Genomic DNA, 20,750 nt, shown 5'->3' with positions numbered 1-20,750 from the left:
TTTCAGGATCAAGGGTTTGTCACGTGATTCGGTTAGCTATCTACCCGTGGCCCAGGAAAACACTTGTTTTTGACAGTTCCAAGTGTCATTTTGAGCTGTTTTCCTGTAATTCAGAGGATCATGGTCCCGAGCGGAATAATTGCAATCTTAGTGTGTACATAATTCCATACAAACTTCAGGTGCGTTGCGCAACCTCTTTCCTTTAAATAATCTGACCCAAATTTTGCATGAGACCTTGTACATATTTGAATTTATTTAATTTTGTTATTTAGTTCAAAGTCTCTTTTGTGAGATTTTATGCGAACACGGGGTTCGATTTGGATTTTCTAGTGACATTCTTTGAGGTGGAAATTTCAAGAAGGGCAGTTTTTTATTAAAATAATTTAATTTATTTTATTAATTCATTTTCTATGAATATCTTACGATTTTTAAAAAAAAAAAAGTTAATCTATTAAGTTTACCATGTTCAAAGATTTTTTGAATCTCATTACATTTATTTCATGGAACTTATTCTGTTGGAACATAATGCCAGAAAGAAATTGAAGCTACTAGCGGTGTTTTTCATTCTAACATAGATATATGAAGAACTTGATCTTTTGCAAGATTTTTATTCAAATCACAGATAACTACCTGCTTTATGATTCACAAATATTCTTTTACAATATCGATGAGGATTTCATTTGTTTGATAGTTTGTTTATTCTTGAATCAAGCGTTTTTAAGCGCTGTTTTATATGTTTTATTAGAAATGTTTAAAAACAACTAAGTTAATGCAAAAAAAATTATTTTCTTTAAAAATTTGATAATAGAATTCGTTTATTGAAGCACATTGTTGTGTTGAACTTGTATTAAAGAAATACTATCATAGTGTTGAAGTAAAAAGTCTTGAACGTTTTCGAAAAAAAAGTAAATTAAATTTCGTGACGTCACAACGCATTCTTTACCCTGGTGCAACTCACAACATGCTAAACCGATTTTCAATCTAAAAATTGCATTAAATTCCACTCAAAAAGTTTGAAGAGACCTCCAATTTTCGACAATATGTGAAATTTCAGTAAATCATAAATTTAAAAACAGAAGAATTTTCGTGACGTCACAACGCTTAAAAATAGATACCTTTATTTACGATTCTAGAGCGTAAACCTGCAGTGACTGTTATTTATCTTATATCATGTTTAAAAGATGGCATTTCTACCATTATTTTGCAATATTTTTTTTTGACATAGCTAGATTTTTGACAAAGTTAAGTTATGAATAAAAAATATTTGCAAAAATCAATTTAACTTCATACTAATTTTTTTTAATTTTATCGTTAACATACTCATTTCTAAAAAAAGGAAGCTGAAAATATTTTAATGGAAAATGACACTCAATAAATAGCCTTTCTAACGCTATGTAATTTATTTTTGGATAATGTAAAATAAAAATCGGTTCTCCACTTGAGGGGTTCTTGGAATGGGTAATATAGAGATAAAAAATCCATTTTGAATTGAACAAATGTTTAAAATATGAAAATTCTGTAAAATCTGTGAATATTTCTAAAACTCTGTGTTCTGTGACACAGATTCTTTGATGATAATTGGATTAAAATTCTGTGAAATTAAAGTTTTTTCTGTGATTTCGGCAACCTTGAGCAAAACATGCGCTGTCTCACATACTTGGATGTACGAATAATATGTTGAATATCGTCCAATTTGTATAATTCGTATCGCTTTAGTCAGAATTTGAAAATATGTATGTATATTGCCTCCACTTTGGTAGGTAAACGCAGATTTTTTCGAGTTTTATGCTAAGATTGTAAAAAGGAAAATGAAACGTATAACAAAGTTTGTTAAGAAATATGCCTATGAAATGTGTGCTGGATGGTTTTGCAATTCAAACCTCAACTAGATGCATTTTCCATATTCGAAACTCATCATTTCGGAATGTGAATAGAATACAACTATTACAAACACTTAAAAAAGTATCAAAATAGTACTCCAGAATGGGTTCATTATTAAAAGAAACTTAGAATAAAAATCGTTGCAGCTTCGGAATTCTGATTTTGAACTGAGGTTCAAAAGGCAGGATTCAGATTTGGAATTGAAATGAAAAATTCAGATCCAGCTCGAATTTCAGTTAAGTAATTAAGATAAAAATAGCAATGTGAGAATTTCATTAGGGATTCAAATTACAGGACATCCCAGCTTCATAGATTTTAATCTTAATTTTATATCCAAACAGAGTCAGTCTGAAAAAAATAAACTAGAAGAAATCACAAATATTAAAAAAAAAATTGGTTCCATTTTGAAGATTTTGTTCTTTGAAAAATCAAGATTTCAATGTTTTGGTTAATATTGTAATCCTGTAAATATTAACCAAAACGTTGAAATGCAAAATTTTGTAAATTATAAATTTATATTGGTCAAAGAACTTGTACTTAATCTTCAAGAGCAAAAATTAAGCTTTAAATTTATGTCATTTGTTTATTGTTTAACATGATTTATATTGCAAAGTTTCCAAAGTAAAATTTTAATTTTTGATCGAGGTTATAAGCGTAGAAAATAAATCTTATTTGAACTGCAAAGTTAATCTCTTACTTTAGTTTCTTATAATTTTGTGGTTGAAAAGAATTAGCTTATTCTTGGTTAATTTAAGTGTTTACAAAAAGTTTCCCTTGAATGAAACGTTGAAAATCCATTATTTATTTTTTAAATCTACATAAAAATGCAACTTTTCGAATTTCCTTTCGAAAATTTGAATTGAAAACAAATACTTCACTTTGATTGAAAAATAACTCAAAGCTGAATAATTACATATTTTTTAGTGTTCTTTATATATGAACCGCTCAAGCAAAAATGTTGTAACCGAAGCCCCTACCCCAAAGATTTTTAAAATGAGATTTAGGTTAAGGTTGTCAGATTTATGTCAGCACGTATTCGGGCCAGACAAATCCAGGCAATTTTATATAAAAACCTGGCAAAATCCGAGCATTTGATTTCGAAATTGCCGATCAAAATTCGGGCAATATCCGGGCAAATTTTATCAAAACCCTGAAATTACTCATCAAAAATCAGAAAAAATAAATTGAAAAAAAAAATTCATTAAAATTTCGTCGACAGATTTTAATTTGTATTCAAGGATTCAAAAAACGTTCCATGATTATTGTTATAAAACTTGTTAAAAAAATTCGTTTTGGAGGCATAAATAAAAAAAATTACAACATTTTTTGGTTTAATTTGCCAAAAAATGTTGTTAATTTGGGTGGGTAAAGTTGTTGATTGAAAATTTTGTCTGGAAAAACGTGAAAACTTATTTTTTATTTTACTACATAGGCAGACAATTTCCTTTAGAGAATTTATAAATTGGCACAAAAAACCTTTAACAGGCTTGGTTCTACAAAAGAAACAAAAATGATGTTGATTTTTCAGCACAAAATATTCAATTTTCCTATACAAACATAAAAGTCCAAATATACTCATGTAAACGTTTCTTAAAATTTTTGCAAAAAATCATGGTTGAATTTCGAACCAAAACGAAGCTTTTAAGACCCCAGAGTTTGATAAATTCCAAAATGACCCCAAATCGACTCAGTCTATTCCCACAAGATAAAATTATAATAAAAATATTAATTACAAAATATCAATCGTTAGAGTATAATATGAATCTCAGAGGACGAATGACTGGAACGGTTATAGTCCTCAAAAAAAAAAAAACAAAAATAGAATAGAATAGTATAATATGCTACGTTTTCAAAGCAATAGTAAACAGTCAATCTTTTTCAAGAAGAAGATTTCCAAAATGTATGATATGGGTTTAACTGATCCCTAGAGTTCATAAAGATATATTTTGCTTCTGAATGAATCGTGATCTTTGCTTATCATGATATTTCTAATATCTGTCCAATAACTTATTTTTATCAATTGATTATCTGTTAAAAATCACTCAAAATTGAGCCTTAAAGTATGCAATGAATCAAGGATTGTAGACAAAGTTTTAATACTCTCTTTTTCTGATGCTTCAAAACTGTGAAATGAGAACTAATATGGCAAAATTAGTATACGGATCACAATTTTTTCAATCTCACTCTCATCTTCTAGTTCATCTACGAGTTCATGTATCGTTCTTACTTTTAGAGAGTATATACTTGAAATTAAACACTGTTATAAAATGCAAAAGACGGCGAGTTGCTAAATTTTCTCAAAAGATATGATGAAAAAAAAATAAGAAAAGCGGACCAAGTATCCCCATTCTCCCCTATATTGTTTGTCAGTGAAAACAAAGTCAAAAAAGAATTTTAAAACTAATTTTGTTCCTACATTTAAACTATTTTGCAACACCAAACAACTTCCCTATAGTTCACAGGATAGTCTCAAAGTGAAACAATATAACAGTTAGCTCCATTTCAAAGACAGTCGTTCAGCTTTTCAGATCAAAATTTTTGTTTTTCACAAAGTTAAATGCTACCAATTCAAAATTCAGGACAAGTGTTGACTAATCAGCACTAAAACTTCTACCTTTTTATTTTTTTTAATTCCACAAGTAAGTCAGCATAAAGTTTCCTACATCGCTTTGAATGTCATATTAAACTTTAATACTGACTGCAGCTCCGGCCCAAAGAAAAGACCGCTGGGCAATGTAAAGTTTTCTTTCGAGCCGTGCATCACCGACTGGGGAAATTGCGCCGGAGGCAAAAATTATTCCTATTATAAAATGCAATGGTGTTATTTTCCAAGAAGTCCTTGTGCCAACTAAATTCGACGCAAACAAAAAAGTTAGCAGCATCTTTCCTATGGTGGGTTGCACTACTCTGAGGTATAAGAGAATATCAGAGTATGGAAAATGGAGGGAAAAAAATAACTAACGGAAAAGACCTGGCGAACAAGCAAAAAGCCAAAGGTTGGTCCCATCGCCTGGCTAATAATCGTTCCAGGAGAGCATCATCAAAGCTCAAAGCACCGTGAGCACCAAGAACTCATTATCCTGAGGAACATTTTGCCTTCTTCTTTCGGTGGGAAAAAAGTTATGCAACTGAAAGTTATTCCCATTTCTTTGGGCTTAAGAGTTGAGATGCCTTTTTTTCTACAGTTCAACGAAATTGATCATATAACTAACTCCATATGCAAGGAGGGTGAAATATTAGTGTTTGTGTGAGTGCGCGAGGAGCGTTCGGTGGCACTTTTGGTTCCTAGAGGTGTCGTGGGTACCTTTTTCTTCACAAGGCACAACCATTTTATCTCTCTGAAGAGCCCGGTGGAAAACTTTTATATTTTGCCAGTGCCACATTTCGTTGGTTTCGTTGTGGATGACTAGTTTCTTTTTTCCAGGGGTAAACCCTGTCCTATAATTGCTTACCGGAAGAACAAGATTATAAAAAAAAATTAACAACAATTCAGTGGCAGAAGGACGATCTCGGCATGAACAATTGTGTAATTACTATTAAACCTTTCATAAAGTAATAAATTGGAAACAGTTTTATGTAAAAATGTAAAATGGTTTGTATGTATGTACAAATAATCTCCGACTGTTTAAAACTATTGATCACTACCCTAATCTCTCTTGATTATAATTTTTTTAAATGTTCCGCTTTATCCACATTTTTCCAATTCTACGGTAGGGTAAGTGTGCCTAATTTCGCTATATTATGTCAGAGGTTTTTAGCTTTGATATTAGTAGGCCGAATCATGAAATCTTAGATATACAATTTCTCGGTTACTAAGTTCCAAATTTTTTTCTGAACTCTGTTAAGGTTTAAAATAATCATTTCAAGCTTTAATTTACAAGAAACATCATGTTTTATAAAGTGTGTCGATGTTCCTAATTTGACACTAATTGTTCCTAATGTTAACATATGGGTGTTCCTAATGTTAACATATGAGGAAAAATGTATCCGCATACCCAATATTTGTTCCTGATTATGCATATGGGTCTGTTTTTTAATACTTTAATGAGAACAATCTCAAAACTCACCTTTTTATAAATTTTATAACGTTTTTGGAATATGAATAGAGAAATAAGGGCTATTTAAATCCTACACAATATTCCTTTACGCTAGTTTTCAAGAAAGTAGTGGATGTTGAGCTTATTAAAATTTAAACTTTACCTTTCCCAATTATTTATTATATTTCAAAAAGTAGAAAATTCATTGTAATGGATACAAATAAGATACAGTCAAACAGAGCATCATGCAACAGCATGGTTAGATGCAACATTTATGTATCACAACACTTATTTAAATTTTATTTGAGTATAATGAAATAAAATTACCATTTAATGATAACAAAACGATGATGCCATAGTTTCTCAAGTCGTGAGATAGTTTTTTTTAAAGTTTTTGATTCTCATAGAAAATTTGAAAAATCGAAATTTTGACATTTTTTGACGCCGTAAAAAACTTTACACAGTATGACGGGCCTCATGATATCTCTTAAAAACTTTATATTGATTACATTATCCTATATCAACACTGTTGGTGTATAAATATTTTTCGGCCAATCGTTTAATTAAAAAAAATATATATATATATTCAAAATTCTAAAAGCATCAACAGGCAAATCAATGATTCACAGTTTAAATATTGTTTCCATACGATAGAATATCGTTTTAAATGTTGTTGTAGTATGAAAATGTATACAGCACCGTTATGTTTTCTTTTTTTTTAAATCTTTGACCGAAAAAAAAATCAAATTTGATTCGAACCAAACCATAAATAGCTGCAGATCGTGCTTTATGCATAACGAAATCACAAAAATATAAAAAAAACTATTACTTTTCACACTTTTTCATTTGATTTAACGTTGAAAACATAGGTTTTTGCAACTTACCCCTTTTTCTTAGTAGAGTGAAAATTGCATGTTTTGTAAATTTAAAAATAACTGGTGAACCCAATTATTTTCCTGACTACGTTAATTTGATGCCCAATTTACCTTAAAACTTTTAATATATATGCGGTATGATTATCTGTGGACTTTAAGTTTTTAGAAGCCATTTAAATGGAAAAGTGTTGCATGATGCCCCAGGTAGCAGTATACAACGTATTTTATTTAGATTTTTTTTTATTTTTCCTTTCGATTCTGTTCTCGTTGAGAAGCTTTCTGTAACTTGATAGTTTCCTTTTCTGTCGCGTAGGGTGCGTTCTTTACAACCTGGCGAAAATATTTTTTCAACATGTTTAGCTTTGAGATACACTGAAGTAAAAAAAATCATGTTTTATTTACTCAAAACAGTTTATTTTAACTGATCGTTGAAAATGAAGTTAAAACACGATTCAACCAACCAAATTTATTTCAAATACATTCTATGACTTTGATATAATTTGGAAAACTTTGACTATGTCCATAATTAGGAACACATCGAATATAGTGTTCCTAATTGTGGACATATGCTTTTTTTAGTTTTAACACGAAAAAAAACACGTTTCTAACATACTACTTACTAAAATCATGATTAAAAACAACTCGACGAAAAATTTCAAAAAATTCGGATGACAAATTCAGCTTTAATCTTCCATTTTAAAATAGGTGTTTTTTAAGAAAATTGCTAACAATTCCATTCAATTTGGAAATACTTTGAAACAATCCGGATTTTACAAAAAATCCTGTGAGCTAGAAAACTAATTTGTTAGTATAATGAAAGTTCACATGTTCCGTTACATTATCATTTTTTAAATAATTGTGATAAGTGAAAAATAAGGTCAAAAACAGTCAAAATCGAATAGTATGTTAACATTAGGTACACATGCCAAATTAGGAACACTTACCCTACCCTTCAGACAGGAAAAACCGCCGTTTGCGAGCAAGGCCCTGATCGCATATATTTTTCTATAAACTGTTATCACATTAAATCAGTTTTCTTCGAGAGACTATACACTTTCCGGACACTCCTTTTTGGCAGTTTCATATTTGTTTCAGGGAATCCAAAAATCATCATTCTCCGATTAAATTTGCTGATCAAAACACCTATGAGAGAGATTTTCATCTGCAAGAACACTTTACTAGCTCTCAATAAGTTCTGCATTACTATTCAAATTTATCGTCTCTTTTAACGTTAAGACTTACATAAGGATAAGTCCTCGCTCCATACCTACCTACCTACCTAAGGGTCCGGCGCCGATTGACCGACGCATAGGGCTGAGATAAAAGATCTCCACTGCTGGCGATCCGGAGCCAGCGTCTTCACTTGCTGCCACCCAGTAAGCGCGTCCTCTCAAAAATCGACAGAGCATGCAAAAAATTGAGAGTTGAGTCACCGAACTTAGAATAAAACGTTTAATTTCGGCGACACTCCAAAGAACGCAAGAATTCTCATTCGGTTTGTCCTGCCGAGATACCTAGAGGCAACGAATACATGCGAAATCAGTTTGAATCTTACTCTCGTACGGTGTGGTCGCATTTATCTCCGTGTTTTTTATATGCGTGCTTTCAATCATAGCAGTCGACTTCGCTCGCAGGCAGGCAGACACGCGTCTCGAAGAGAAACATACAAACACGATTCGGGTTGTTTTCGTGTGTTTCTCTGGAGGGCGTGTCTTAGATCATTTCGTGTCACTCACCCAAGGCACGCGTATGGTGTGTTCCTCTCTGCCGATTAAATGATGCAAAATCGCAATAGAGATCGATGCGATCCCTCTGTCGATTTGAGTTACCTCTCTGCCGATTCATGTTTACTGGGAGAGATCGATGCGATCCCTCTGTCGATTTGAGTTACCTCTCTGCCGATTCATGTTTACTGGGCAGTCAAGGTTCTCGTCAACTGTGCGGATTTCAGCGGATAGACTTCGCCGCCACGAGCTTTTGGGCCTGCCTCTTCTTCGATGCCCATCTGGATTCCAGTCAAGCGCCTCTCTGCAAATCTCGTTTTCATCTCTTCGCAGCGTGTGCTCAATCCATCTCCACTTACGTTCACAAATCTCGATTTCTAGCGCCTTTTGATGACACCGGCGATGAAGTTCAACGGTTGAGATCCAGTTGCCAGGCCACCAAGCGCGGATGATGTTCCGCTGGCAACGATTCACAAAAACTTGCAGTTTTCGCGTCGTCACCGCATATAAGCACCAAGTTTCACACCCGTATAGCAATACGGATTTGACGCTTGAGTTGAAGATTCGGATCTTACTTCGTAGAGAGATCTGGCGTGAGCGCCAGATGTTTCGGAGACTCGCAAACGCAAATCGGGCTTTTCTGATCCGGGTTTCGATGTCCTTCTTGGTACCATCATCAGACGTAATCTGGCTACCAAGATACTGGAAGCACTCCACTGTCTCAACCTGTTGTCCAGCTACCACGAAATTGGAACGATTTTCTGTGTTTATTTCCATCGACTTGGTCTTTCCGACATTGATTTTGAGACCTGCTGCCTTGGAGCTTTCGGTGAGGTCGTCGAGTTTACGCTGCATGTCTTGTTGTGTTTGGGCGAGCAAAACAATATCGTCAGCCAGGTCAAGGTCGTTCAGTTGCTCAATTGCTGAAGGATTCCACGGCAATCCTCGGTTTGGTCTATAGTCAATCGATGCAGATCTCATCCATTAGGATGAGAAAAAGCAGCGGTGACAAAATACATCCCTGTCTCACTCCAGCAGTTACCGAGATATGTAGGTTCGGACAAGACACCGTCGTGCAAGACCTTGCACGAAAATGCCTCGTACTGTGCTTCGATGAGATGGACTAGTTTCTCTGGAACCCCTCGTCGTCTAAGAGCAGCCCAGATGTTTTCGTGGTTCAGTCGATCAAATGCTTTTTCGAAATCAACGAACACCAGCAGAAGAGAGTCCTGGAATTCGTTGATTTGTTCCAGTATTATTCGTAGCGTTGTGATGTGGTCCACACATGATTGTCCGGATCGGAATCCAGCTTGTTGCCGTCGGAGTGTAGCGTCGATTTTCTCCTGGATCCTGTTCAGGATCACTTTGCAGAGTAAAGTCTGCTTCATTTAATATTGGAACAAATTCTTTTGCTCATTGTGGCGTTCCTAGTGGACGGATTTGGAAACTTTTTTCACCCACGTGTCAGGAAATTCATTACTTTTCACCATGTATTTATGTCATAACACCAAACGATAGCATATTGTAAACAACCGCCATGGAAGCCGAACGGAGAGATCAAATTGTGCACAGTTTTCTTGAAAATCCATTGTTGTCGGCATCAAAGCTAGCTAAACATCTTAAAATGCCCAGAAATACCGTATGGCGTGTTATCAAGCAGTACAAGGAAACATTGATGACGGCTCGGAAGCCGCATTCGAAGCGTCGGAGTGGAACTGTCGACCGGAAACTGCGTGGGAAAGTCATCAAGGCCGTCAAGAGGAATCCCAATCTTTCAGACCGCGATTTGGCCAATAAGTTCCAGGCCGCTCACAGTACGGTGCGACGAATTCGTCTCCGGGAAGGAATAAGGTCATTCCGAACCAGCAAACAGCCAAATCGGACGCTGAAGCAGAACAATGTGGCCAGAATCCGTGCTCGAAAGCTGTACGACCAAGTGCTGACCAAGTTCGACGGATGTATTCTGATGGATGATGAGACCTACGTTAAGGCGGACTTTGGGCAAATCCCAGGTCAAAAATTTTATTTGGCGACGGCTCGGGGGGATGTACCTGCAAAATTTAAGTTCGTGTTTGCGGATAAATTCGCCCACAAGTACATGATTTGGCAGGGGATATGCAGTTGTGGACAGAAAACCAAAGTCTTTCTCACTGACAAGACAATGACATCAGAAGTCTACAAAAAAGAGTGCCTACAGAAACGGATTCTGCCGTTTATTCGTGCCCACGACCGTCCAGTAATGTTTTGGCCGGACCTCGCAAGCTGCCATTACAGCAAAACGGTTATGGAATGGTACGCAACGAACGAGGTCAGCGTAATACCGAAGGACCTCAACCCCCCAAACTGCCCCCAGTTCCGGCCGATAGAGAAATACTGGGCAATCACGAAGCGGAGGCTTAAGGCAAAGGGAAAACTTGTTAGGAACATGACTCAAATGAAGAACTGGTGGAATCAAATCGCCAAAACGGTAAACGAAAAGGGTGTGCGCCGCCTAATGTGCCGTATTACGGGAAAAGTACGAGAATTTCTTCGAAACAGCAATGAATAATTTTTTTAATTTTTTTTATGAAAGAGTAAAGAAAATGCTACATTTGTATGAAAAACAAATTATGAATTCGTTAATAAATGACTGAACTACACGCAATTGTTTGTGTTCCAATATTAAATGAAGCAGACTTTACTTTGAGGGTTGTACAGATCAAAGTTATGCCACGCCAGTTACCGCACTCTGTCAGGTCTCCTTTCTTCGGGACCTTTACGAGGATACCCTGCATCCTGTCGGCCGGGAATGTTGCAGTATCCCAAATGTCAGCGAAAAGACGGTGCAACATTTGTGCTGACAAGGCAGGGTCGGCTTTGAGCATTTCAGAAGGAATGCAATCGATTCCAGGCGCTTTGTTGGATTTCATGTCCTTGATTGCCGCTTCTATTTCCGCCAGCAAGGGCGCTTCCGAGTTTACGCCATTAATGCGACTTACTGTGGGCGCCTCGAGCTGCGGGTTCTGTTGGCCATTGCTATTTGTAACTCGGAAGAGTTGTTCAAAATGCTCAGTCCAACGTTTGAGCTGATCTGTTCGATCTTTCAGCAGCTGACCTGCTCGATCTTTCAGCGGCATTCTTGCATTAGTCCTTGCACCACTAAGGCGGCGAGATATATCATATAATAATCGGATATCTCCAATGGCGGCGGCTCTTTCTCCTTCTTCGTCTAGGGAGTTTTTCCAGGCTCTCTTGTCTCGTCTACAAGCTCGTTTAACTGCCTTTTCCAGCTCCGCATATCGTAAGCGGGCGGCTGCTTTGGCTGACCCGGTACATGCCTGCTCAATTCCGACTTTCGCCTTTCTCCGATCATCGATCATCCTCCAGGTTTCATCCGACATCCATCCACTTCGTCTTCCACAAACTTTACCGAGAGTACCATGGCTCGTCGTGATAAAGGCATTCTTGATTCCACACCACTGTTCTTCGACTGTTCCGTCTGTCGGCAACTCCAAGGCTCTGGATTCTAGCTGTTCAACGTATGCTTTTTTCACCTCTGGATTCTCCAACCGGCGGACGTCGTATCGACACCCGACTTTCTCCTCGCGCCAATGGACACTCGCAACTCTCAGTCGTATCTCGCCAAGGACGAGGTGATGGTCAGATGCAATGTCTGCGCTTCGTGTGTTGCGGACATCAAGGAGGCTCCTTCTCCATTTTCGGCTGATGCAGATGTGGTCAATCTGATTTTCTGTTCGGCCATCTCGGGATACCCAAGTGACCTTATGTGCTGGTCGATGGGGGAAGAGCGATCCTCCGATCACCATGTTGTTGTTGCCACAAAATTCAACAAACAGCTCTCCGTTTTCGCTCATCTGTCCTAGGCTATGACGCCCCATGATGCGCTCAAAGTCCTGATTATCGGAGTAGACTGAGTCGATTTGGGGTCATTTTGGAATTTCTCAAACCCTGGGGTCTTAAAAGCTTCGTCTTGGTCCAAAACTTATCCATGATTTTTTGCAAAATTTTTAAGTAACGTTTACATGAGTAAATTTGAAGTTTTGGGTTTGTATGGCAAAATTAAATATTTTGTACTGAAAAATCAACATCATTTTTGTTTCGTCTGTGGAACCGAGCCAGCTGATGGCTTTTGTGCCAATTTATAAAATTCCTAAAGGAAATTTTCCGCTGAACAACTTTGTCGAAGACCGTAACTTCGCATCTTATCAGGAAAGAAAGTTATTAGCTGTTTAACATGGGTATGTCTTTTCGCATTGATTTACAATAAATTCAATTGACATCACTGCTTGAGCCTCGCGAAGTGTTGCATGGAAAGTAGTCACGCAATACCTCGCTAGGCACCCTGCAGTGATGTCAATTGAATTTATTGTTTATCAGTGCAAAAAGACATACCCCTGTTAAACAGCTAATAACTTTTTTTCCTCATAAGATACGAAGTTTAGGTCTTCGACAAAGATGTTCAGCGGGAAATTTCCTTTAGGAATTTTATAAATTGGCACAAAAGCCATCAGCTGGCTCGGTTCCACAGACGAAACAAAAATGATGTTGATTTTTCAGTACAAAATATTCAATTTTCCCATACAAACCCAAAACTTCAAATTTACTCATGTAAACGTTACTTAAAAATTTTGCAAAAAATCATGGATGAGTTTTGGACCAAGACGAAGTTTTTAAGACCCCAGGGTTTGAGAAATTCCAAAATGACCCCAAATCGACTCAGTCTATTATCGGAGCCTATCTTTGCGTTGAAGTCGCCAAAGTGGATTTGAATGATCAAGTCTCCCTTAAATTCGAAAATATCGCATATTTTTTACTCCCACGAGAATGATTCTAACTTATTTACGGGTTCAAGTATCGTTCTAATTTTTGAAGCATAGAAACTTGAAGTTTCAAGCTTTCAGAAAATGTAAAACAGTGCGAGTTGCTAAATTTTTCCAAAACGATATGATGAAAATAAGATAAGGGGATCAAGTATCCCCACTCTCCCCTACAGTTTTGAACTGAAATTTGTGGAAAAGAAGAAAACGGAATGATTGAATGAAATATTCATAGCATCATTATAGAAGAGTCCATAATTGTGAGAAATCATGCTCAGGTTGAATTACGATAAGATCTGAAAAAATGCCAACCATTTCATTATTTTCATGATAGACAAAAATCGCTCAAATATGGATTTACTACGACACTGTTCTAACAGAGCAATTTGAAATAGTGAAAAACTTCTGTTTCTTCGAAAACCTTTTTCTTCCTAAATAGTTGCCCTCGTCATAGCTCATAGTCGAGATAGCGCAAAAAAAAAATAGTCCAACATGAGCGAAAAAAGTTTTATGTTCCCCAGTGATTCAAGTTTAACATTTACATTTATCATGATGGCATCAGTGGAACAAACATCGGCATAAGGCTGGGTCATTTGTAGATTGAGTTCAATCGGTATCATCAGAAAATTCTTGGGATATTTTTGAAGCATTTAAAAATGGAATATTTGACTGAAAAAATAAATTGAAATCATATTAAAAATAAGCTCTGCTGCTGTACCTATGTTTTCCATAACAACTAGATAAGTGACGTGGTCTGCTGTTCAGTGAAACAAGTTGACGCTGCTTCTTGTGTATCTCTAAAAATTATATTTTATTAAACCAAGCTAATTTTCTTTAAAATGACACAGTCTTATGTTTCTGTTAACTCTCACTACTCCTTTGTAATCTTTGTTGCCGTTTTTATTTTCCTGAGATCTGCGACACCTCCGAGAAAAACTTTTCGTAAGTTGGCCACTTCTTTCCTTCGCACTAAACTCTTTCACGCTGAATGTGGGGGATTTGGCATGCGCTCGGAATTCTAGTTACTACTCAGAGCACTTCCAGCCGGCCTATCAGTTCCAATTTAAAACAACCCTGTTTCGTCTAGTCTGGTCGTTTGCATACGGACCGAAATAGAGCCAGGAGCAAAGTGATAATGCAAAACTTTTTCTATTAAAATTTTATATCCTCGGAAGCGGGAGCGAAAAGTCACATCTTCGTTAGTGTATATAATGGAATTTTATGCACTAAATTCAATTAAAAATTTCACCGCCACTCTACGGTTATATTTGCTGAGTGTCCCAGGTCGGTTTTTCTCGAGCACGAGAGACATTTGCCGGTAGCAGGCAAGAAGCCGGCAGCCCTGCGGATAGATAGATAGACAGAATAGTCTGTCGCCTCTCTCGTTTCATGTTCATTTCACATACTTTTCCCAGCTCTTGCATTTGCGCCTAAAAGCATACTATCAACTGGCATTAATTTTTCAGGTCTCCTATTTCACCGGGCAATACTGATGTCGGGATCTGGTCTCGCTCCCTGGTCTCTGGTGGAGGAACCGGCCAAGTTCGCTGCGTATGTTTCCCATCATGTGAACTGCTCACCTGACCTACCTCACCAGATGTTGCTCAAGTGTTTGCGGGACAAGCCACTCAACGACATTCTCTCGACTCCGGTTCGAGCGCCGGATTTCGGAAATGCCTTCGGCCCGAGCATAGACGGAGTGGTCATAGGTAAGTGCACAAGTATATGGTAGAGAAGAAGCCCCCTTATAATTATAGTCCTTCGCCCTCATCAAGCTCATGAGAAATGGTGTGAAAATTCACGAGCACCACTTAACGAACATTCCAATCCTAAGCCTTGATGAAGGAACACTTAAATAAATTTCTTCATTCCAAAAGGGTACTTGTTATCTTCAATAATGGATACATTTTTCACTGTAAAAATTTCGAAACACTGAAATTTCAAATGAAACGTAATTGTGAATTGCCCATGTATTTGCGAATGATCACAGACATCCTAACAATCGTAAGATTCGGATGACCTACAAATGAAATTAATGAATATTAAGGAACATGTGTATGAATCCGAATTCTGAATCTGAAATCTGAATCTGAAATCTGAATCTGAAATCTGAATCTGAAATCTGAATCTGAAATCTGAATCTGAAATCTGAATCTGAAATCAGAATCTGAAATTTGAAATCTGAATCTGAAATCTGAATCCGAAATCTGAATCTGAAATCTGAATCCGAAATCTGAATCTGAAATCTGAATCTGAAATCTGAATCTGAAATCTGAATCTGAAATCTGAATCTGAAATCTCAATCTGAAATCTGAATCTGAAGTCTGAATCTGAAATCTGAATCTGAAATCTGAATCTGAAATCTGAATCTGAAATCTGAATCTGAAATCTGAATCTGAAATCTGAATCTGAAATCTGAATCTGAAATCTGAATCTGAAATCTGAATCTGAAATCTGAATCTGAAATCTGAATCTGAAATCTGAATCTGAAATCTGAATCTGAAATCTGAATCTGAAATCTGAATCTGAAATCTGAATCTGAAATCTGAATCTGAAATCTGAATCTGAAATCTGAATCTGAAATCTGAATCTGAAATCTGAATCTGAAATCTGAATCTGAAATCTGAATCTGAAATCTGAATCTGAAATCTGAATCTGAAATCTGAATCTGAAATCTGAATCTGAAATCTGAATCTGAAATCTGAATCTGAAATCTGAATCTGAAATCTGAATCTGAAATCTTTTTTTTTTTTTTTTGTACGTTTTATTTATTGAGGGATTAACCAACTGCTTTCACCCTTAATCTGAAATCTGAATCTGAAATCTGAATCTGAAATCTGAATCTGAAATCTGAATCTGAAATCTGAATCTGAAATCTGAATCTGAATCTGAAATCTTAATCTGAAATCTGAATCTGAAATCTGAATCTGAAATCTGAATCTGAAATCTGAATCTGAAATCTGAATCTGAAATCTGAATCTGAAATCTGAATCTGAAATCTGAATCTGAAATCTGAATCTGAAATCTGAATCTGAAATCTGAATCTGAAATCTGAATCTGAAATCTGAATCTGAAATCTGAATCTGAAATCTGAATCTGAAATCTGAATCTGAAATCTGAATCTGAAATCTGAATCTGAAATCTGAATCTTAAATCTGAATCTGAAATCTGAATCTGAAATCTGAATCTGAATCTGAAATCTGAATCTGAAATCTGAATCTGAAATCTGAATCTGAAATCTGAATCTGAAATCTGAATCTGAAATCTGAAATCTGAATCTGAATCTGAAATCCGAAATCTGAATCTGAAATCTGAATCCGAAATCTGTATCTGAAATATAAAATCTTTAATCTGAAATCTCATTTTTAAAATTTGGAATCTGAATCTGAAATCTGAATCTGGAACCTTTATCTGAAATATGAAACCTTAAATCACAAATCTGAAATCGTAAATCTGGAATCTGAAATCTGAAGTCTGAATTGGAAATCCCAAATCTTATAACCAATGCTGATCCCCAAACCGGAATCTGTGATCTGAATTTCATACAAGCCAAACAGAAAAATTCTCAGGAAAACGGCTGCTGTTTTTTTCGACCTGTGAATTTTAAATGGAATTGAACGTGTTATTGAAATTTTGTTTAATTCCATTCTTCATTTCTAAAATTTCAATTTCTCAACATTTCCAACCACTTTTCCCGCCGTTCGTCGTGGCGCGGGCGAACTTTTTCATTCCACTCAACTAATTTGCTTCACTTTAATTTCCCCAGACACTGGCGAGATCCAACAGATGGATGGATCCCATTACAGCGATTACGGAGTGCCGACAGCGCCAAAACCGTCCGCCCATCTGCACAACACGCTCAACTCGATCAACGCGATTTTTCTGCGTAAATTAGCTATTAACAAATTGTCCAAGTAATGAAAGCCTACTTCTGAAGTCCCCCCGAAGGCACGGTTGAATCTAATCAAACCCCATCTTTGCTTTTACTGTCTTTTTTCATCCATCCGACCATCCATCTATCTATCTAGATACGACTTGCTTGCCGGAGTGACCCGGGCGGAAGCTTACTTCGTCTTCAACTCTGAGGACGTGCAGTACGGCATCGAGGGCGACAGGAGGTCGAAAATCCTGAAGAACTATGTAAAAAGTACCTATAGCTATCATCTGAATGAAATCCTGGCCACAATCGTGAACGAGTACACGGACTGGGAGCGCCCAGTTCAGCATCCAATCAATATCCGGTGAGTACGAAACTGACTGACTGAATGGCAGCTGGAGGTGATTTATTTCGGTTAATGGGTGATTTTACGGCAATGATTCCGTCGATAAAGGGGAAGCTGGGCGACTGAAATGGGTTCCGTGAGGTGGGCCATCGACTTGAGGAAGCCAATGATAGACATGGACATCTTAGTAACAAGTAGAAAGTGTTTCTGTTTTTGGTTTGTTTTCTACTTCAAACCTAAGACAACTCTGACTTGAAGGCAGTAATACCACCATTTTCACCTATTAAACAGATTTTTTCAAATTGTTGTTGCTTGAATCGTTCAAAAACTAAACGTACTTTCCTGTCTTTTGCCTTTCTTTCTCAAACACAATTCTCAAGACTTGACGATGAACGATGATTTGATAATGGTGATTCTCGAAGTTCGCTAGTTTCTTTTTAAATCGCTTTCATGAGCTTTGAATCAAAATCAATCAAATTTAAAAACTGGTTCCAAAATTATTCATATGGTGCCACCTAGGAAGCCTCAAAACAGGAGCACGTACGCAGTCGATATTAGGATCTTCTGTTCGAAAATAAGATTACCGATTTGTTTTTTTTTCATGTTATTATTACTGAGGATTCAAAATCAATATTTTGGTAAACTTTAGTTCATTTAGAAATAGGTCATTTACGAATGCGTGTATATAAAAAAAACCATTCGTTTCAACGAAATACTCTCTATGAAGGAAATAAAGGTAATCTTATAATAATTCATGAACAAAAAATTATCGTTATTTGTAAGAAATATTTCTTCTTTTTTCTGGGTATCTCCCATCGGCTGGCGCACACTTTTTTCAGTTATGTTATTGATCAGTTTTTTTCCACTTTTACTTCGTCAAATCTATAGGGGAAAACTGTACAAGACGCACCAGCAGGGTAAGATGGTCCATGCCATTATTTTTCAAAAAATACGCCAACTTATGGCTACTGTTTTTCTTCATTTTAGTTGCGGCAAACAAGCTTCTCTATCATTTCTTAGGTGAAAATTTCATTAAAACGACTTAAATTCTTAGAAACAGAAGGATAAATCGAATCTGCGTGTAACTTGCAATTTTTCATGATTAACATTTAAGGTTTTATAGCAAACCAGGCAGCGTAAACTAATAAAATTTTAGTATTTCTTTTTTCCAATCGTCTGCCTTTTCGGATGACTATAAAAGTTTTTTTTTCAATATATTTGATTTAATTTTCACAAATTTTTACTAAAATTGGGGCACAATGCGCGCCAGACCATGTGTTTTACGCTCAAATTTAGAATGTTGATAACTTTTGAGAAAAACCAAATATCAAAGCGAAATTCCATTTATTTTATTTGCTGGCTCCCAAATTACGATTAGAATGCATAACTATATCAAATTTCGTCTTGTTTCAAGTTAAAAAGGTTCACTAATATTTGATTCGAAAAAGACATCTTTCGCCATATTTGCCGCGATATCAGCCAAGCAATTGAATTTCGTAGCCTACTTCAAGGCATTTACCTATAAGGGTATAAAAAAAGTGTATTTCAAAAAGCGAAATTTTCGATAAGTTTAGCAATAACAAATGATTTTTCCAAAGTATGTTTAGTTTACAAAAATACGATAAACATGTTGATGTAACATAGGAGAAAACAGTACAAGACGCACCAGCGGTGTAAAATGGCCCATGCTATTGTTTCTCAAGATGTCCGCGAGTTCGAGCCCAAGAGTAAACATCGAACACAGTTGTGTACCGGATAAGTTTTTCAATAACGATCCGCCAACTGTAACGTTGATAAAGTCGCGAATGCCGTAAAGATGGTAAAACGACAATAATCGAAACAAAAAAAAAAAATTGTTTCTCAAAAATACGCTAGCCTATGGCTTCGAATGGTGATTTTTTTTTCATTCGAGCTTTTTCATCATTTTTGTATCTCAAATGTTCACAGAAAAGACATACTTCTTAGAAACAGAAGGATTAATGGATTCTGCATAAAACTTGTTATATTTTATGGTTAACATATAAGGTTTTATGGTAACCAGTCTGCTCTATCTGATCAAACTGCTGCTTTTCTTTATAACACTCGTATGCACTTTCGAATTCCTATTAATATTTTATTATATTTCACAAACTTCCCACAAATTTAAACAAAAATTAATCATACCTATTTTTAAACTGTGACCCAAAGATGGGTCTTGACTCAAACATTCAGTCAGCGAAATTTTTTTTTTTTTTTTTTTGTAGAGAAATGAATCCACCTTAGATGAAATTTCAGGGACTAGATGAGGGAAAATTGATGTTGAAAACATGCGATTCATTTCTCTACAAAAAAAAAAAAAAGTTTCGCTGACTGAATGTTTGAGTCAAGACCCATCTTTGGGTCACAGTTTAAAAATAGAAAATAAGGCGGTGCCAAACACCGAATTTGGTTGGATATCCAAATACGGCAAACGCATCATTTCTCATCATAACTGACAACCCGTGCAGTATATGAGAAGGCAATGCAAATCTTGCCGTGCCTAAAATATCCAATTTGAGTCCAACTACCGTAAGATGAAAAGATGGGAATAGAAATAGACCAGGAAAAATGATTATGATCACATGGGAGAACTATTCCCTTCATTCCGATAGACATCGACACTCAACCAGTATAATATTCATACGCCAGGTTGGTCTCCTGTAGTAGAATGTTAATACATGGGCCCCGGAGAGGCGCAAGATGTGGGTTCAAGTCTCACCGGGAGACAAGGCGAAATTTTTTTCGCATGTTTTCAACATCAATTTTCCCTCATCTAGTCCCTGAAATTTCATCTAAGGTGGATTCATTTCTCTACATTAATCATACCATAATCATAATGATATGATTAATTTTAGTTTAAATTTGTGGAAATATTCAATGATTTCACAGATTTTTTTAATTTTGAATGGATTTCAAAAACTATAATTTTTTGGTCAATATAAAATGTACCTATCGTACTTTGAATTAGAAAAGTATGATAAGATTTTCAATGTAAAACTGATTTTCCCAACTAAAATATAAAAAGGCCCAATTTTTCATGAATTTTCAATGAAATTAAAGGAATAAGCATCACAGAAATCCATCACAGAATGTTTGGATATTATCACAAAATATCAGATGGGTTTCCAAAAACACCTTGATTTAGAGCAATGTACATTTTTTGCAAAATCTGTAA

At 36.0% G+C, this 20,750-nt stretch overlaps 1 protein-coding gene across 1 annotated transcript in view; it reads left to right on the top strand.

The window, feature by feature from the left end:
• LOC129758377 (neuroligin-4, Y-linked) overlaps nucleotides 1-20,750 on the top strand; it is a 260,978-nt gene that overhangs the window by 147,642 nt on the left and 92,586 nt on the right. The window contains exons 5-7 of the mRNA XM_055755884.1: nucleotides 14,801-15,043; nucleotides 17,101-17,248; nucleotides 17,363-17,575. Of these exons, the coding sequence (XP_055611859.1) occupies nucleotides 14,801-15,043; nucleotides 17,101-17,248; nucleotides 17,363-17,575 (604 nt within the window). The remainder of the gene's footprint in view (nucleotides 1-14,800; nucleotides 15,044-17,100; nucleotides 17,249-17,362; nucleotides 17,576-20,750) is intronic.

This window comes from Uranotaenia lowii, chromosome 3 (genome assembly GCF_029784155.1).
Source record: "Uranotaenia lowii strain MFRU-FL chromosome 3, ASM2978415v1, whole genome shotgun sequence".
Lineage (NCBI taxonomy): Eukaryota > Metazoa > Arthropoda > Insecta > Diptera > Culicidae > Uranotaenia > Uranotaenia lowii.
This window is presented reverse-complemented; position numbering and strand designations above follow the sequence as displayed.